The 19766-nt window shown below is 40.3% G+C and overlaps 1 protein-coding gene across 5 annotated transcripts in view; it reads left to right on the forward strand.

Annotated features, from left to right (window-relative positions):
• RBM33 (RNA binding motif protein 33) overlaps positions 1–19766 on the forward strand; it is a 152089-nt gene that overhangs the window by 119801 nt on the left and 12522 nt on the right. For 4 of the 5 annotated variants that reach the window (XM_034759993.1, XM_034759991.1, XM_034759992.1 and 1 more), the window contains one exon: positions 1351–1539. In XM_034759993.1, coding sequence (XP_034615884.1) covers positions 1351–1539 — 189 coding nt within the window. Of the gene's footprint in view, positions 1–1350; positions 1540–15147; positions 15635–19766 lie in introns of those variants that run through there. The other variant, XM_034759995.1, reaches the window with a different exon arrangement.

A 19766-nucleotide genomic window follows, 5' to 3' on the forward strand; every position in this document is an offset into this window, starting at 1 on the left:
AACCTCAGAATAATTCACACTTCCCTGTTCCCTGTAGCTTTCACCCCTTTGTCCGGTCCAGTGTAATCAGTAGAGTTTTTATTCCTTTGATATTCAGTTTTTGTGATTGACAGTATCTACCCCAACCTGACAATAACCCCACTGGATCCCATCACAACATCCGCGCTACATCCAACGATAATGCAAAAAATGTTGTCTTGAAGTTTCTCTTAAAATAGTCAACAGTCAAATAGTTAACGTTTACATTTTAGGAAGGTCCTCATTAATTTTCCACATTATCTCCCCAGTGAGATGACCTGAACCAGTTCACCTCTCTCATAGCTAATGTTTCAAACTGTCTGCAGAATCAGGCAGATGTTAAGGCTTTGGTTACATCTGGCTTACATTTTGAAAATTGTCTTTGCAATCATAAGAGCTTAGAGACCTATCTTTTATTTTATTTTGTTTGTTTACTATAATGGAAGCTTATATTCTGAAACAGAATTCTGCAGCAAATACTAAAAAGACATCTATGCAGCTGCAAAAGTGCATTATGCATTAGGTACTGCATTAAATCTTAGTCAATGTTGCCATCAATACTATAAGATACCTTTGAGAGCCAGTTTTTAGGGTCAGGGGCTCTCCAACAATGTGTTGGTTTTGTAAGTGTGTGAAAGCTAGTCTCCTCTTTTCTCTAAAAATTGCTTACTGTTTTCATTATGGAGATTATATTGATAAACCAGTTACTAGGATTAAAAGCTTGATGGTGACTTTCCCTAAGAGTCCTAGGTTGTCTTCCCACCTCATTTGCTACCAAAATGCTGCTCAGGGCTAGCGTATGAGGCCAGTGAATTCTGGATCCCTGGAAACTTTTGTTTGTGAAGGGGAATTAATTAATGTATGGTGAGACTGGGGTGGGCCTGCGTCCCCTTCCTACATATAGATATAGAGATAGAGATCTAGAATCTAGTTTGAGGTCTGGGAAGTGGGAGAGGGCAAAAAGTTGTTTAATGACCCATCCCAAAATGTTAGAGCTGATCACATGCATGTGATGCAATCACTGTGAAGAGGAGTAGACTCTATAGTTTTTGGCATGAGATGGTCAATTGTTTTGTAAACCCACCTCAAAATGCAAAGGCAGACTTTGTACCCATTCTAACTTCTTGTAATTTGGGGAGATATTTGGATAAGAAGCAGATAAATATGTTAACATGTGGCCTTTTAAATTAGCAAACAGTGACATGCTGCTTTTTATTGACATGTACTTTAATCAAGTCTTTAAATAAATTAACTTTCATATTATCTGTCAAAGTTACTTAACAGAAGCACTAACTAAGGAAATCAAAATACTGTTACTTTTGTTGTTGGCAGGTCATTATGCATGGGAGAGGCAGAGGAGTAGCAGGCCAGATGGGCCGAGGACGCTTGATGCCAAATAAACAGAACCTGCGAGTGGTGGAGTGCAAACCTCAGCCCTGTGTTGTGTCAGTTGAAGGGCTTTCTTCATCAACTACTGATGTCCAACTGAAAAACCTGCTGATGTCAGTAGGACCCATTCAGGTAGGTCAAGCTCGGTTTATAATTTTTGTGCCAGAAGTCTTTCATTCTAGAAAACTCAGTTAATTCTCTGACACTAAATACATTATTTTTATTGGCAGTTACTTATATTTGAAAGAATTTTTTCCCACTTTTTGAATAAAATGCCACAAACATAAGCATATAATGAAGTGTTGTAATCATGTCCAAAGGAAGCGTCTTTAGTTATTTATTATCCTTGTTTTTTATGGTCGGTTTACTAATTTACAACATTCAGTAATTATTGTTAATATAAGTTAGTGAGGTTCTTTTGTGACGTTTAGGTCTGATTCTTTAGAATCACTAATTTTTTAAAGGATACTGTCAAGTGATTTTTTTTTAAACTGGATGATTTTTAAACAATCAGTTTTCAGTAGTATATTCTGATATCATAGCCAGACTTTAAAAAAACCTTTTTTTTTTTTTTTTGGAAGGATTTATTCAAATTTTTTATTTCGTGTTATTTAGAAAACTCTTTTCAGGAGCAGTTTGTGAACAAGCCCAAGAACTATACCAAATATGACCCAGCCTAACTCTTGTGCCTATTTCTGTGCATGCACTTCCTGCTAGTGTATGCGACTTATCAGCTAAATAGTGACAATGACTTTAAGCAAAAGGGGAGATTTTCAAAATGCCTATTGAATTTAGAAGCAGAAGTCCCATTGATTTTCACTGAGGAATAACTCTGAAAATATCCACCAAAGTGCTGTGAAATACACAAAGCAAACTTAAAAAAAAAATGGATTCTTTTCCCCTATCTTATCTTTCAATTTTAGTAATTTCATGTGTTCCTTGTAACTCTAGGAACAGAATTTACAGACAGAAATACAGTTGTCATATTGATGCTATTTCTTGGCTTTGAAACCTTTTGAGTTAGGTTATACTATATCGTTGTGTATCCTAGAAAACAGATGTCATAAGGAGGTATGCCTCCATCTCAGTTTCCTTCTTTATTAAATGGGACCCTACTGATTTACCTATGTCTGTAGTTCTGAGAGACTTAACTTTTGTTTGTAAAAAGCTTTGATAAGTGCTACTGTATATGATTAATTATAGTGTTTAAAGAAAACATTGTTAGGTTTTTCTGTATTTGCATACTCAGAACATTCACACACAATAATTTGTCACTTCATCTCCTACAGTACTTTGTACAGAAATTATTTTAAGCCATTCATTGTGCCTAAAATCCTGCACTACAAGGAAGTAAAAGCAAGGGTGGCATTTGCACTATTAAATTGACAGGTTTCAGAGTAGCAGCCGTGTTAGTTTGTATCCGTAAAAAGAACGGGTACTTGTGGCACCTTAGAGACTAACAAATTTATTATAGCATAAGCTTTTATGGACTACAGCCCACTTCTTGGATGCATCCGAAGAAGTGGGCTGTAGTCCACGAAAGCTTACACTCTAATAAATTTTAGTCTCTAAGGTGCCACAAGTACCCCTGTTCTTTTTACTATTAAATTGGTCTGCTTCATTCAATTTCTAAATGTAGGTGTGAGTCCAGCAATTTCTGTTCTAGGGTGTGATGAAAAATCAGAAAACTCTGTGCTGCATTATCTGATTTGTGCATGCAGAGTTTCCATATAAAGAGTCAGTTTTGAAGCACATTTACTCAATTTTTACTTGCTTACTCCTGTTTGAGAATATTAGTAGGAAATTAGCACAAACCTTGCTGTGGAATTATTCAGAGTAAAGAAAACTTACTGTGAACGTGCTGGAAAACTTGTTCACCACTTCCTATTTCATATCAAATACCACAATCGCTTCATTCCTAATGCAGTGTCACAGCACAGTCTTGCCAAGAAGGGCTCATCTACTGTATGGAATTTCTTTCCATTTTTCAGCAGAATCCGATAACGTGGTACAAGTTTGTATGCCCAGGCTAACCAATTGGTAGAATGGATGCAGCTGCACCATTGCTGAAAAAAGAATATTTTTTAGTATAGCTACACCTTCTAGTAACGATTGAGCGCTGGCATTACATCAGGAGTCTAAAGGTTATGGTATTTAATAAGAATTAGGTTAGCAGTTAGTAGCAAAAGCACACCTACATTTGAGTTTACACCATTGCTGGGAAAAACAGATCAGAATTTTCCAGGTGTAGATATCGTTGAGAGTGGTTAAAAGGCGGGGCGGAAGGGGAGAGGGAAGAGGGAGAGGTTTGAAAGGATGGGTATTGTACAGAAGCCTGTTGTATAGAACACCTGCTGCTTTTCATCTTCAAAGTACTGTAGTGATATTAACTAATCCCCACAACAACCTGATGAAATATCATCTGTGTTTACTGATGGGGAAACTGAGGCCAGTAAGTTCCTAGGCTGCAAAGAAAGTTTGTGAGAGAGATGGAATTGAAAAATGTGAGAGTTTAAATTGACATTTTTCATAGTAATGACCAATGTTCACAGGGATGCTCCCTTAATTTTGAAAGAGAGGCTAGAAACCCCAAAGAGAATGAATCTTAGCTAAGTTTTCTTGTGATTTTGACTTAATATTTTTATTAGCATCTGTGCTCAGCACTGTGCAAGACGGAGTTGTGCACAGAGGAATTTGGAATTTAAAGGGCGAGATGAGCTTGGGAGCACCAGAAGAGGGGGATGTGTGTTTAAACATTTTCTACCTCCTGTTTCCTTGCTTTCTTATTCCTACTCTCTCTTCCTTAAAAATGTGGATAGAAAAGGCATTTGACACATGTTAATGGCTGTGGGCAATACAGACTTGGGCCATTAAGAGGGATCTGAACAAACAGAGGAAGGGGGCTCATTGCACAGAGATTGGAGGTTTAAAAGGCCAGAAGGGCAGTGATGCAGGAGAGGGGCAAAGGGAGGTGATGCAGTACAAAACAAGGTCCTAGTGGATCAGTATTGTGCAAATCTCTGAAAGCCAAGTTGAGAGGTTTAAACCTGATACACTGTGCACGAGTGATTCAGACAGGAGACTGACATGATCTGAATTAGAAGTTGTTTTGGATGGACTTTGGGAAGATGGTCTGGGTTTCAGGGAGGACGATGTTCCGGTAGTCCAGACATGGGGTGGCCAGGCCATGGACAAGTATTTTAGCTGTCAGAGATAAGAAATATCTGATTTTTTTTTTTTCTCAACATTGTGGAGGCTTGATAACACATGGATGTGTCAAAGGGGAAAGTGGTGCCAGGGTGACCCTGAGGGGTGAGATCCATAGTGACAGGGAGGCTGGAGTTGTCCTCAGCAACAGAGAAAGGTGGAAGTGGAGAGGATTTGGGGTGGAAAAGAAACTCAGCTCATTTTGGCCATGCCAAGATTTTGCTGGCAACAGATTGCACCAGACAATATACCAGAAAAACATTTGGATACATGGGAGACTGGTCAAGTGTGATAAGCTAGATTTGTGAGCCCTCATCATAGGAATGATAGTTGGAACCATGTGAACAGATGAGATCACCCAGGGATAAAGTGTAGAGGAAGAAGAGCGGGGACCAACAACAGAGCCCTGACTCCACTAGAAAGAGGGAAAGGGAGAAGAAACTCCTGAAAGAACTGTTAGGTAGGAAGCAAACTGAGAGGGAGGGAGGGTGAAGAAGGCCAAGAGAGCACAGGTGCTGAAAAGAAGAAAATCACCTGTACTGAAGGCTGCAGGAAAAGCAGGGGTGAGTATTGGTCCCACAGCTCAGCCAAGAAAAGGTTGTTAGAAACCTTGGTAAGGGTATTTTCAGTGTAGTGAAGCAGGGGCTGTAACAACAGCCTATTCAGATTGCTTAGTTGTGGAGAATAGAGAGGATATTAGGTATTTCTGAAGGCAGTGGGATATGCAAAAGCTTTGACTTTGGGTAAGTCTACACTTACCTCCAGGTCCGGCGGTAAGCGATCTATCTTCTGGGATCGATTTATTGCGTCTTGTCTAGACGCGATAAATCGATCCCGGAAGTGCTCGCCATCGATGCCGGTACTCCAGCTCGGCGAGAGGAGTACATGGCATCGATGGGGGAGCCTGCCTGCCGTATCTGGACCCACGGTAAGTTCGAACTAAGGTACTTCGAATTCAGCTACGTTATTAACGTAGCTAAATTTGCGTACCTTAGTTTGAAATGGGGGGTTAGTGTGGACCAGGCCATAGACTTGCCTGTAGCAAAGTAAACACTTTCCCTAGCAAGTGAGGGACTTTTACCATCAGTTTCTATAGAGTCTTTGTGATGTTAAGTTTGTTGGAGGAGGGGGGGTGTTTCTGGCTCTTACAGTGAGCAACAAAACCAACCAAATCTATGTCAGATGTAAGCCAGTTTTCCCTTCCTCGGTCAGCAGGCCACCCTGATAAGGGGTGTGGACTGCCTGAAGTCCAGGTCCCTTGCCCTAGAGCACTGCCTGAACAGTCCTTCCTCTGGGATAAGGGAAGAAATTCTTCTGACATCCTATGGACTCTACAGGGGCAGAGCCACTCCATGACCACTAGTCCATCCTCAGTGCTGGAATAGTCTCCCGAGTAGTGGGAAGTGACTCGTGTATCCACATAACAGTTGATCCGCTTCCCCTCATTCCCAGTTGCGTAATTGCCCTGCAGCTGGGCTCCTGGCTTCGCAGGGGCACCCATGCCTTGCCTAACCCCCTGTATGACAAAAGTACACTGGTTCCACTACAGGAAAACCCTCTGCATCTATGGGGAGAGGGGGCAGGACTTGCCACTGAGAGAGGTATGCATTTAGAACACTGGTGGCAAATAGAATCAGTCTGGGTGGTACCTACTGGATAATTTGTTAGTCGGAATACTGTAGTGTGCTTTTACATTCCAGCGAAGTATTGTCAGATTTGGTTGTTCTCAGATTGTGGAGGAAGCAGAGCAAGTCCACTGCCATGCCTCAGAGACCTGCCATGTGTAAAAGCTTTGACTTTCTTTTATCCTGGGACTGCACATGAATTTTAGTATCAGGATACACCAACAGGCAGCTGGAAAATGAAATTGAAAAATGAATCTAGTTCTCTGCTCCCTCTCAACATTGCCATCTTAGATTTCACATTAGGATAGTGATGCTGTGAATAAGGGCAATAGGTCAGATCTGATAAGCTGGGAACAGTTGAACTCTGAGGTGGGAGGAGGTCAAGAAGGTATATGCAGTTCGTGGAAAGGGAGAATGCACCATCATTTTTCATCTGGACTTGGGAAGCAGGGGGGGTAATTGTTTTATTCCTTCACATGAATGTTTGAAATGCTTCCTCCATCCTGTCTCATCACTGGACTTCTCACTTTCCCTGTCCCTCTGTAAAGCTGCTCTGTTCTTAGAACAGATGGAAAACCATGACCATGATTCCAGGGATACTGAAAAATGTAATAAAATGCTTTAGGCTCCAGCATAGTTATTGAATCAAGTGCTCTGTTTAAAATAAATAAATAGATAAATAAATATATCATAATTAAAATACAAAAAATGCTTCTTTTTGAATATTGTCCACTGTCCTCTTCATAAACTCTGCCGAGTGGAAAGAATCAATAAATCAGCTATTTGGCAGTTTTTAAATAACATGACATTAAACGAGGTCATAATCAGAATGAGGAACTACAAGATATGCATTGTTTTACATAATCACACTTTTTAAGTGTTTGAAGGTACAAAAGGCTCTCAGGAACTATTGTGTGTTTAAAGCACAGCCTCATAGGCCTGGTGCCAAAGTATGTAATGACATTCAACACAGTTATCGCTATGTAGTAGTGCTTACTAAAGTAGATTGTTAACATGTTGAATTTAAGCAGACTTGTCTGAACTGGATTTATTTTTGGATTGCCAAGAGCATGAGTGTGTCTCATTTTTCCAGCACTACCCTGAAGGTTCCATGTAGTGCTACCTTAACCTGTCTAAGGAGGCTTGATTGCAGCTGGTCGTTACTCTTCTGTATCTGTTGGGACTGTATGGGAGACAGGAAATAATCACGTGAGAAAAATCAGATTGTTCCAGTCGCCAAATAACTTGAGTAATGATGGACCATTTTAGGCAGCAATTCTGTAATAACCTTTAATCAAATATTTCCTTGCACTAAGTGTTTCCCAAAATAGACCATGAGTGTAGACTCCTAGCACTGCTTTATTAAGAGTTAGGATTAGAAAGTTTTTCTCTTGCCATAAAAATAGTTTTTCATGATTGTATGTAAATACAGCTCAGGCTGGTGTAACTCTAGCCATACTCTGAATAAGTTTCAGAATTGTATCCTGATCTCTCTCTTACGTTCCTTTTCCAGTTTTAGAAGGGGAGATGATTGTGCTTTGTTAATACATCCCACTTAGCTTTCTTAGAGTGATGGCACTACCTAGTGCTCAGTCACAGTAATGGCAAGTTTTTCAGTAGTTTTATTCCATAGTGCTGATTCTGTTTTCTGAGCTGAAGCTTATAAGTGACAATGACAAATGGGGTAATGATAGATGAATAATCCCAGCCCATTGGGTTCTTATAGTATCAACAAGGTTCATTTTAGAGTGTGACATTGCACACAAGTCTAGTGACCCATTTGTTCCTCTAGGCTGTGACAACCTTGTATGCTGTCACAACTGAGAATTTTTACTGTCTCCATTAGCGCACTCTGGGAGCAGAGATGGTCATCCCTGCCATAGCCTCCCCATCCTCTTCCCTGGAGCTGGAGGAGAAGGCTGACCCACCAGGGGCATCATCTGGAATCTGAAGTTTTGAACCAAGCTTTCCTGAATCAGGAATTCCCTGTGTGTGTCTGAGACAGAGACACTAGTTGGTTTGGGGGGTCATGCTTTTTTTCCATCCCATCTGTTTTTTTTAAGCAGCTGCAGTTTTGCTTCTAGAATCTGTTGCTAGCAATAGACTGAAAATCCTATATAGTACACAGAGATATTGAAGCAGTGAGAGTGTCGAGGGGGTAGCATGAAAAGAGAGAGAGAGAGTGGCAAAGGGAAAGGGTAGCAGAAAGGAAAGAGGTCAGACACAATAGGAGAAGAAAAGGCAAATGTATCCTGGACCAGAATCCGTGCTGCTTGTCACTCTCAGAAATGAAGTGCAGGCATCAGGAAGTGGTGGAACAATAAAAGAAGACTGAGTTATGTGACCTAAGCTGAGGGAGAAACGAAAATAGAATCTGATCCTTTTAAAATGTTCCTGATGTGCTATCGCTTCACTTATTGGAGAACAGGTTAGATCACACACCAGCATGGAAGTTCATGCTTTATTCTAGTGTGGATCATTTCCTGCAAGCTTTTATCTCTTGGGCTGCCACCTCTCCTAATCTGCCCCATTCACAAAGCCACACTGACTCAACAAGATCTGCAGTCACTGGTGAACTGGTACATGTACAGTTAATATTAAAATCCATTTACTTTTTACCAAAATCTCTCCTTTTTACTTCACTTTCTTTGTCTATATATGGCTCCCATCAGTGAATTAGCTGAACGCCTCCTATCTGTGCTTCCGTTTCCTTCACTATCTGACTAGTCTCCTGTTCCCACCCTCCACTGTCTCTTCTCTTCTCCCTCCTTGTTCAAGTACCTCATATAGGAAGCTCTGGTCTGACCAGTGACTCTTAGCTGTGTCCCCATTGACAGATCTTTTGCATCTAGTCACCAGGCTTCCCCATTCTGGTTCAGTGGCCCCTAGTGGAGACTGCTAGTTTTGCTGTTCCCTCCTTACTGGCTGCTTTTTACACGTGCCTTGGATCAGCTGTGAGCCTGGACACTTGTAAATGTAATTTTAAGGCAGGAGAAGCCAGTGTAACCAGCAATCACTCTGTAGACCAATAGTGCACACGGCCACTGTTAAAGAAATGTTGATGTAGAGAAATAGTCCCTTTAAAATGCCAGGGGTCAGATTGGATGGCCCATGTTGTCTTTTCCAGCCCTACTGTCTGAGTTGACGCTAAACATGAGCATTCCTTAGGCCCTGGCAGTGTTTCTCGGTGATTTTCTTGGAAAATGATGTTTTCCCTACAATTTGCTCACTAAAATAATACATTGTAAAATAAAGGTGATGATAAATGAGTTATCAAAGCACCAGTGATTTTAAAGTACTGGTTATTTGTACTTTTCTTTTGCACAATAATTCTGTACACCCAGCTCTACCCATCAGTACACGAGGTACGTTTACTCTGCTAACAAAAAACCAACAACTCCCACCTATGGCAGCAAGTCTGAGAGTCTGGATTATCTGACTCGGGCTCATGCTAGGGGGCTAAAAATATCAGTGTAGAAGTTTGGACTTGGGCTGGAGCTCGGGTTCTTTGACCCAACACCTACAATGCTATTTTTAGCCCTGTAGTGTGAGCCCCTTGAGTCTGAGTCAGTTGATCCAGACTCAGAGATGCGTTGCCATGGGTCTTTTTTTGCAGTGTAGACATACCCAAGGAAGCAAAAGAATGGGCAGTCAAGATTGGTATTAACCTCTGTCCTATAGCCACCTAACTCCCTTTGCTTCTTCTATATAGCAAACACGGAGTCTTTGCCTGAGCTTTTTGTTTGGTTCTTATCTAGGAAATGGAAGATCAGTGGGAGAGGAAAAGTGGGAAGGTTTGTGGGAGCAGAGGATGGAAGGGAAAGATGGGTAGAAGAGTATCATTCTTTGGTGCCAGCTGGCCACTGAGCTGCTCTCAGGACAGGGCAGTCGTGCTGCCTCCTCCCCAGTCAGACTCTGTTACAAATTGTTTTTGTTAACCTGTGAGCACTTCTGCAGATCTTGCATGCTATGCTGGCAACCTCGTCTGTATAGGACTTCCAGCTTCTATTCACCCTCCAGCCACTTTCCTTCCTGGAGAGGTTAGAGGCAGAAGACTTCTGCTATATTTTCTACAGTGGTAAAACACCGTCTGAAACGTATGGCCTCTCTTCCCTGGGATTAATGGAACTGGGTTTTTGTTTGTTTGTTTGTTTTTTCCAAAGTGTGTGTGTTCTCCACTTTTCATTACACTCTGGTTTATTGACAGGTTTCAAGTGGAACCATTCCCGTCACCTCCAACTCCCCTCCCTGTTCCTCAGTTTCCCAACCAGTTCAGTTGGAAACAGGTTTTTTACTGCTGAGTGTTCCTAGGGTCCCATGGGACAGACAGGGAAAAGAACAATCTGCTGAAAAATATCAACATACATAGTTCAGGCTTTCAGGTGAATAACTGAGTCCCTGTTAGCCTGAATTCATTTTTCTTCAACAGAGTATCACTCACATAGGCTTAACTGTTGATGCAATTCAGATTGTTGAGCAGTGCTAATCTATAGCAAACAATGGTGATCTCTTAACTTTATACATTTCTCAATCTTAACTATAACAGTGCTATCACCCCATTATAATACACGAATGCTTCCTATGGTACATCTGTGACTGTGTCATTTTCCACCTCCAGCTGTTTTTATAATACAGCTTTGGAAAAAAGACAGCTTCTTCTGAATTTTCAGGGCTCAGAGCTTTTGTCTTCTGCACCCTTCAGGAGAAAGGATGGATAAGGGTTTATAGAGCTGCAAAGTCTCTCAGCTGAACTGAATTGGCTGGCCAGCCCTCCTCAGTCAGATGTATCAAGCTTAATCTCCTCCATCTCTCATAGATCTAATTTTAAAGGCACTTGATCTGTAGGCCAGGGATGTGTCTTCACTTTCAGGAGAGGAGATGGGTGGGAGGTAAATGATCAGAGTTAGAAAGTGCTTCTAAATCCCCTTGGGGGTGATTCTGTGTGTGTTTCCAGGAGTTGTTCCATTGTAGGTCCTTAACTTTTTCTGAATGATCCTGCTCCATTTCCTCTGGATCTGTTGTAGTGGCAAATCCTTTGCGTCTGAGATGGATCCAAGAGGAGGGCCTTCATCCTCTGCTGCTCCATCCAGTTAGGCCAAGTTATCCAAATGAAGAGTATGTTCCTTGAAATTTGAATCTGTTTCTTTTGAACTCCTAAAGTCAGAAGAAATCTATTGCTTGAGACTAGAGGTTGCTGAAAAGTGACTGGACTTCCTGTGTAGCTCAGTGCAGCAGTACCTAAGCCACACAGGAGGCAGAGCTGCAGAACCAAGCTGCCATAGGGGGAATCCAGCTAGCTGTTTTTATGAAAAATTACTTTCTAGGATTGGTAGGGTAGTGTGAAAAGAAACCAACAAGTTTTTAAATTGTACTTGATAGCTATATGATATTGGTTGTGCGGAGATGGTAGATTATAAATAGATGTATTATAGTGAAACATAGATAGGCATTGAGACTTCATATTATGAGTAACTACTGTCTTTATATGTGCAAGATACATCACTGTATAACATATGGATAGTACTGGGTAGCCCTGATACACAAAAGAAGCAAAGTGAGCACTTGAAAATGTAAGGGATTTTTTTTTTTTTTTTTACATGAAAGAAAGTACACGGGTGAGGGAGTGGGACTAACAGTTCTGAAATGCTTCTTAGGGAGTTTTGTACAAGTCAGCTAGATAATTGTTAAAAGGAGGAGGGAGTTTTTAATAGTGGTTTGGACAGAAGTCTAAATAAATTTGTACAGAGAATGCTGAAAATAACTTTCTTGTGAGGTTATTAGAATGGGGGTGGGTGTGTGTGTGTATACACACACACACACACACACACATATAATGTACACACAAACTCTTATGAGAAGGAGTTATATATACTAGTAATGGTTAGTTTTGTCTCCCTGCTAAAGACAGCTCTACACCAAAACTAAGGCTATTACATTGAATATTATAGCAATGTAATTATGATATACAGATTAATTAATTGTATGTGTATTTTCCTAGCACCTGCATTTGGAATCCAAAAAGCAGAAGCTGGTAAAGTAAGTTTTAGGATAACAAACTTTTACAAAATTATGGGATTCTAAACTTCATAGTATAATTTTTTTTAATACCATAAGGCCTGATACACCTCTACCTCGATATAACACAACCCGATATAACACGAATTCGGATATAACTCGGTAAAGCAGTGCTCCGGGGAGGTGGGGCTGTGCACTCCGGTGGATCAAAGCAAGTTCAATATAACGCAGTTTCACCTATAACGCGGTAAGATTTTTTGGCTCCACGAGGACAGCGTTATAGCGAGGTAGAGGTGTACTGCATTTTTCTTGTGCAAAAGTTTCATTTTATTCAGAGTATCACTGTTAGCTTCAGTAGGAGCGTGACCAACCTAAGTTTGTGTATCACCCAACATTAAATGTATGGAAGATAATGCAGTAGATTAATATGGTAACATGTCATCTATTGAGACTTCAACTGAAATGCAGTTCAAGTCAGTTCAATGGAACAGTTTCCCTAGTTGGCGTTAATTTATGTTTCATACAACTCATCAGTGATTGAGAAGATTGTCTAACTCAGGGCTAGAATAACAGGTCAACATTAAAGTGCACTGTCAAAATTGCATGCAGACAACATGTACCTGCACTGTGTGTGGTTATAGCCCAGTAGTCCCCAAACTGTCGGGCGTGCCCCCTTGGGGGAGCACAGACGAACATTCAGGAGGGCATGGCAAGGCCCAGGCCAGCCTCAACAGGGGGCAGGGAGGGAGCACTACCCAGCCCTGCTCTGCCCCCAACTCCATTCCAGCCCCGCCTGCAGCCACAGCTGCTGCCCCGGCTCCCGGCCTCCACTGCAGCTCCGGGTCCTGGCCCCAGCTCCCGACCACAGCTCTGGCTCTGCTCCTGAGCCCACTCCCAACCATGGCTCCCAGGAAGATGCAACAGAAAAAGTTTGGGGACCGCTGCTGTAGCCAGTGCCATCAGTCCTTAGTTTCCTAAGCAGAAAGTTCATAGTTTAGGAAGAAATAAACTGAAAAAATATTACCCCAAAACCAGAACATAACTGATTTTTTTTACCAAGTTTTCATTGGTGAATTGAACAATCCCCACAAATCTGTTGGGCTGTGACATAAGTACACATGAATTTTTTTTAAATAAAAGGCAAAACAAAATACATTTGAAGCTAAGATGCTACACGCTTTCTGTCTGTAAGGAGGCTTGGGGTAGCTATTTAAAACTGTAGTATTGTATATGCCAAGTAGTTTACAGTTTAAACTAGTGGCCTAGTTTATTTTTGTCCTTACTAGAAAAATTATTTTTTGATCCAAAATAAGCCTAAACTGTATTGTATGAACCAGATATTGAGTGTAAGATTGAAAGTGTCAACACTTAATATGATGCTAAACTATATGTTAAGTGATTGTCAGCTAATGTTAAAAAGAAAAAACTAAATAATACCAGTTTGAAACAAGCTTGCATCATTTTCACTACAATGTTAGTTTAAGTGCAGCAAATGTTAGTTTTTGTTCAAGCTGTTTGGCTTGAATTAAGATCCCTTTACTAACATGTTTTATTTAAGATTCAACCTCGTTAGTAAAAGAAATTAGATCTTTCACTTTTGTTTCGCAGTCTTAAATTTTATGTTGCCAGTTCATCTTCAGTATTACACAAGCTAGTCCTGTACAGTATTTATATACAATGTAACATAACAGAAAATGGAAGAACATAATTTTAGCTTGAGAGGTTTTTGTTTAGCCTTGTAACGTACTCTTGACAATAACCCTTCAAAAAGTACTCAAAGGGACAAATTGAGACCTGGTTCTAAATGAGCACAAATCAGTCTTGATATAATGAAGTTAATTAGCCAATAAAACCTATATTCTATCTAATGGAATTACATTTGTAAAGTCTTTAATTGTTTTCAGTTATAATATTTAGTTACCTTGAGAATAAGTAATATTTTGTAGGTAGAACTAACATGAAAAAATGTCCTAATTGCAATAATTGAAACTGTAATTGTTTGTGGAGATACAAATCAAAATATTTCCTAAGGAAATTGAACAAATCAAGCACTTGAAGGTAAATTTAGACCTGATGTAAGTAGATACAATTTCCACTGAAATTCATTGGAAATATTTTCATTTTCGTTGCCACAGTATTACATATTTGCAGCTGAAATGAGCATCGCTTTTCCATACTAGTTCTATCTGGAAAATGGCACCTTGAACTCCAGTCCACACCAATAAGTAGTATAACCGAAAGTAATTTAGAAGTACTTTTTTTAAATGGTTGTGTTTCTCTGTGCAAATGCACGCCACAACAGAAGAATCATTGACAAGCGATGATGCACCTGTATCTCAATATAACGCTGTCCTCGGGAGCCAAAAAATCTTACCGCGTTATAGGTGAAATCGCATTAAATTGAGCTCGCTTTGATCCACCGGAGTGCGCACGCACCCCCGGAGCGCTGCTTTACCACATTATATCTGAATTCGTGTTATATTGGGTTGCGTTATATCTGGGTAGAGGTGTATAATAGCCAAACCCTTTTGTCAACAAAATTTACAATCTCACATGAAGTACAGGTAAATCACATGCCGTAAGATTATTTTTTAATGCTTTCTAATTCTATTTGCTAACATATAGATTTCCCTGGTTAATTAATGTACCGTTTATCAAGATGGCTCTCTTTAGTCAGTCTCCTTTTATTAACCTATTGTTTTAATTATGGAGGCAACTTGCTCAGAATAATGTCACTGTTAAAGGGAGATGGGCTGTAAACTCACTGGTTAACCAGTTTTTGGCTTTGTGCATCTCAAGTAGGTTTGTGGAATGATACATCAGTAGTTATTGTGAAAAATCGTTCTGTAGCTAAATACAGCTTCTTCTTTTTTCCTTCAATTGACTGTGACAGGAGGCTGGAGCCTAAAGCAATGGGAGAATGTCCTGCAGTAGTTGAAAGAGAAACACCTAACATTATTGTGAGGATCAGTTATTAGCAAAAGGGCTGAAGATTGTTCAGGCAAGGGGAGAGAGCAGCAAATGACAGAGGAGGACTTGCGGAGTGCAGCTGATGGGACATATCCCTGTGTTTCTTTTTCACTTACACTGGCTGATGGTACTCTTAAGTATTTCATCCCTTCAGTGAAGTTAAGCGGATTTTTCTCTTGTTAAACTGCCACATTCTGTGGCAAGCGACACAGGAACAGGATTTGCTTCTCTTGATTTGATTATATTAATTACTTCATCAACCTCTGTTTTTCAAATGTTTGCTGCTGCTTGCTTTAGTACACCTAAGCACTCTCTGTTATTGAGTATGCAAGAACAAGTGACAAATTCAATAAATATTTCAAAAGTGTTTCTCTAGTCTGTATAATAAGATGGTGTTGAGAAATTAAATTTATATTAGATACTGTTCTATAAAAAGGGAGGAGGGATAGCTCAGTGGTTTGAGCATTGGCCTGCTAAACCCAGCGTTGTGAGTTCAATCCTTGAGGGGGCCTCTTAGGGATATGGGCAAAAATCAGTACTTGGGCCTGCTAGTGAAGGCAGGGGGCTGGACTGGATAACCTTTCAAGGTCCCTTCCAGTTCTAGGAGATAGGATATCTCCGTTAATTTTATTTTATTTATAAATCATAATAGTACAGACTCCACTAAGGATGAAGTCAGAAGCAGAATCTTTTGCAGCTCCTCACCCAGTCCAGCGGATACGGTATAGGAGAACTGAGCTCATTTGCAAACTCCTCAGCAGATGTTGCATGGTACTTGATTTCTGTTATTGTTCCTTCATCTGTAAAATGGGGTGATGGTACTTACCAACCTTGTAAAGAGTTCTACTGATGAAAAATGGTAACTATATAAGTACTAAGCGTATAGGTTTTGAAAAAGTGCCCTCTGTACTGAAGAGCTTGCAAACTACTAAATTGCAATGACTTAGCAATGTATTTTTAATGTTGTGGTAGACTTTAGCAAAACAATACAATACAAACTTGCCAAGCTGGTGCTGAGTAGGTTTGCTAAATCATATTTTTGGGAAAGAACATGGGGGAGCTATTTGGGATATTGTTTTCCAATACACCCATGGGACTGCTCCAATGAAAATATTCTGCTCCTAAATGTTTAAAACTTAGTGTTCCATTTGTTCTGTACTCCTTACAAAAGTCTCTTAGCTTTCCTATTAGGGATCTGAGCCAAATTACAGCACCCCAGTTTTTACTTACTTTGCAAATATGAAGGTGCTAATTTCCGGTAATCTATATCTTTTTTTTCCAGTGGATTGCTGGAACAGGAAACTTTAATAATAAAAAAAAAAAAAAAAAAAAGTTATATTCTAAAAATATAAAGATTTTTTTGGCAGGCACAGAATTTCTGTAGCATAAATATTTAGATACTTTTATTATCATTTTAAGATTCAGCTTTCCTTTACATGTTCAAAATTATTTTTAAGAATTACTTGGAAATATACACAAGTACATTTTTTAAATTACTATTTTTCAGCAAGGTAAACAACTTCTTGCAAACACAAAGAATAGAATAAGTGTCAATATGCATACGATTACTTTCAACAGCAAGTTAAAGATCGGAATTGTATTACGTAGTTAAACTGCTCAACTTTGACTTGGAGTAATGGAATAAATTACTTTAATTAAGCAGGACAAGAGAATGCAATTTTTTTTGCCTTATGTAAAATTTTAGCTAACGTCATTCAAACTCCCAAAGAAAAGGGAAAGTCCACATGAAACTTTGCATGTAATGTGATCTCTTTGTAAAGAACACTGTAGCTTTAACAATAAAACATTAAGACTTGCTGTTTACAGTGGAAATGTAATATTAAACTTACCCTGCCAATGTTTCTAAGTTTAACACTGACCAGCCTCCAAAATTTTGACATATTGAAGATCTTGTTAGGTGGCTGGAAATCCTTAAAGTAATGACTTCCCAACCTTTCTTAGTTGTAGTCCTCATATGGCATAGAGTATCCGCACCTGACCCCCTGGATTGCCCATGTCTTACCCTGAGACTGTTGCTACCTGTTCTTTGCCCATCTTCTCACTCTCATGGGTTTTTGTTGTGTTTCTTCCCTGTCTCATTTTCCTTCATATGTATTTTTCTGCAGGTTGCTTTCCATTTTTTCCCCAGTTTCTCTCCAGTTTTTTCCATTCCTTCTGTCCATTTTCTTCAACTCTTGCTGTTGTCGCCTTCTTTCCTTTCTCTCTCCTTAGTTCCCAACTCCCTGTCTTTATCACTAAAAGAACAGGAGTACTTGTGGCACCTTAGAGACTAACAAATTTATTAGAGCATAAACTTTCGTGGACTACAGCCCACTTCTTCGGACGCATACCCACGAAAGCTTATGCTCTAATAAATTTGTTAGTCTCTAAGGTGCCACAAGTACTCCTGTTCTTTTTGCGGATACAGACTAACACGGCTGCTACTCTGAAACCTGTCTTTATCACTGTTATCTTCTCTTTTCTTTTATTTTCATCAGGACTCTTCTCCCTTCTCCTCACCCTCCAACCCCGACCCCCACTGGTGTGCTGTCCTCCTTACTGTTTCCCATTCTCATTCCCCCACTCAGTCTTCCCATGCTTGGAAAGGCATTCCTACAGTATGTTCCCTCTCACCTTTATCATCTCTGTTTCTACTACTACCCAGTGCTGCCCCCTACCACAGAGCACAAGGAACAGCGCTGTGTACACCACTTAGTGTAGAGGAAGAGAAGGAACCTAAGGTCAGGGACAGTTGGAACAGCAGCCCCCCGAGGAGGGAACAGAACTTGGCACCCCAAAGGGTCAGGAACGCTAGGCTGGGATTCCCTACATGGAAGTACAGTATCTCTTTTTAAAATGCTTGATGTGCATGACGAATCCAACATCCTTCCCCTTTCTAGACCAGTGCAGCATGCCTCTGTCAGCTCCCAGAGGGGTATGTAGCATATCACTTACCTATTCATGTACATTATGTGCTGCAGCACTGGGATGTATGTACTCTATCTGTAGAAATGATACAGATTAGTGTGTGTAGTTGGACTCTCTCAACCTAGGCATGTGAAATGCTCATCCTACGTCATGCAGACACCAGGCTGACAGGAAAGTGGGGAAGAGTAATGTGGAAATGCAGTCTTTTCTTGTTTTCTTTCTCTGCTTACGACTCCTTCATTCTCTGTTCCTTTTGCCTTGGAATTCTGATTGGTGCCCCATGATGCCTTTGGTATGAGCAACACCGGCAATGAAGGGCCAATCAGGAGGAGATTGCTCTGAAGGAATCAGAGGGTGCCAAAGTACTGGGTGATAGGCCCAGTTAGCAGACTTTTCTTTGCCTTTCAGGCTCAATGCTGGTCACTTGGGAGTTATGTTTAAATAAAACGTTCAGTAATGTTACGTCAGTTTTCAGCTCCATCAGTGTTGATAGTATCCTTGTATAAGTAAAAAGAGGATAGTTTGAAATAGTTGCAGCAGGTGTGTTTCTCCATAAAGCACAACTGTCACAATTAATGTGGATATTTGTCTGCCACTTAATAGACTCTGAATCCTGGTAATAAAATGGCAAAAATTTGCCTTTGTTTGCTATAATAGTGACGTCCGTATGCTTGATAAATGTAGCATGAGATTACTACAGGAGCCTCACGGAACTGTGGATTTGTATTAATTTTTTCATTCCTATATTAGAATGTAGATAGTGAATTTTGGCTGAATACTGACTGGATAATGTACTCCAAATACTCTGGACTACTGACAAACATAATTATTCACATGTTACTCAAATTCTGTGATTGAAATTAGCATGAGACAATTGTGGAGGCAAAAAACACTACAGAAAGTCTTTTGTCAGTGATAGTGTACCACATGACTAAGCAAATAAGTTTGTGCCAAATACAGTAGTTATAACTAACACATTTTCTCAGCATTTCTTTGAAGGGAATAAAGCTTCTTTGCCCCAGCCTTCACATCCAGGGTGAAATTTTAGGGGTTCTTTGTCAATGAACACCTTGTATATATGGCTGTATGTCCTCTGCACTTAAATTTTAATATTTAAAGCCATGCAGTAAATTTCAGTAAAGCTCCAAGACATAATATACCTATCTCATAGAACTGGAAGGGACCCCAAAAGGTCATCGAGTCCATCCCCCTGCCTTCACTAGCAGGCCCAAGTACTGATTTTGCCCCATAGCCCTAAGTGGCCCCCTCAAGGATTGAACTCACAACCCTGGGTTTAGCAGGCCAATGCTCAAACCACTGGACATGTAGCATATCTCCCTCGCAAGGCCATACAGATAAGGACTATCGACCCACATCTTGTCTCCAGAGGGGCAGGCTTTAATATTTGACTCCTCATTTCCAATAGATGGGTGCCTCCCAGTAGTAATACCTGTGCTTGTACCATACTATGCTCTTCCTCATTCCAGGAGGCACCAGCAGCAGTGAGAAACCATAAGGAACAGTGTCAGTTTCATAATATTGGTACCATTGTGAAATAGCTATTGTTCAGGAATGTGGTGCTGACTGAATGGCCCCATTCTGTTGGAAAAGACT

Source organism: Trachemys scripta, chromosome 2 (genome assembly GCF_013100865.1).
Source record: "Trachemys scripta elegans isolate TJP31775 chromosome 2, CAS_Tse_1.0, whole genome shotgun sequence".
In the NCBI taxonomy this organism is placed as follows: domain Eukaryota; kingdom Metazoa; phylum Chordata; order Testudines; family Emydidae; genus Trachemys; species Trachemys scripta.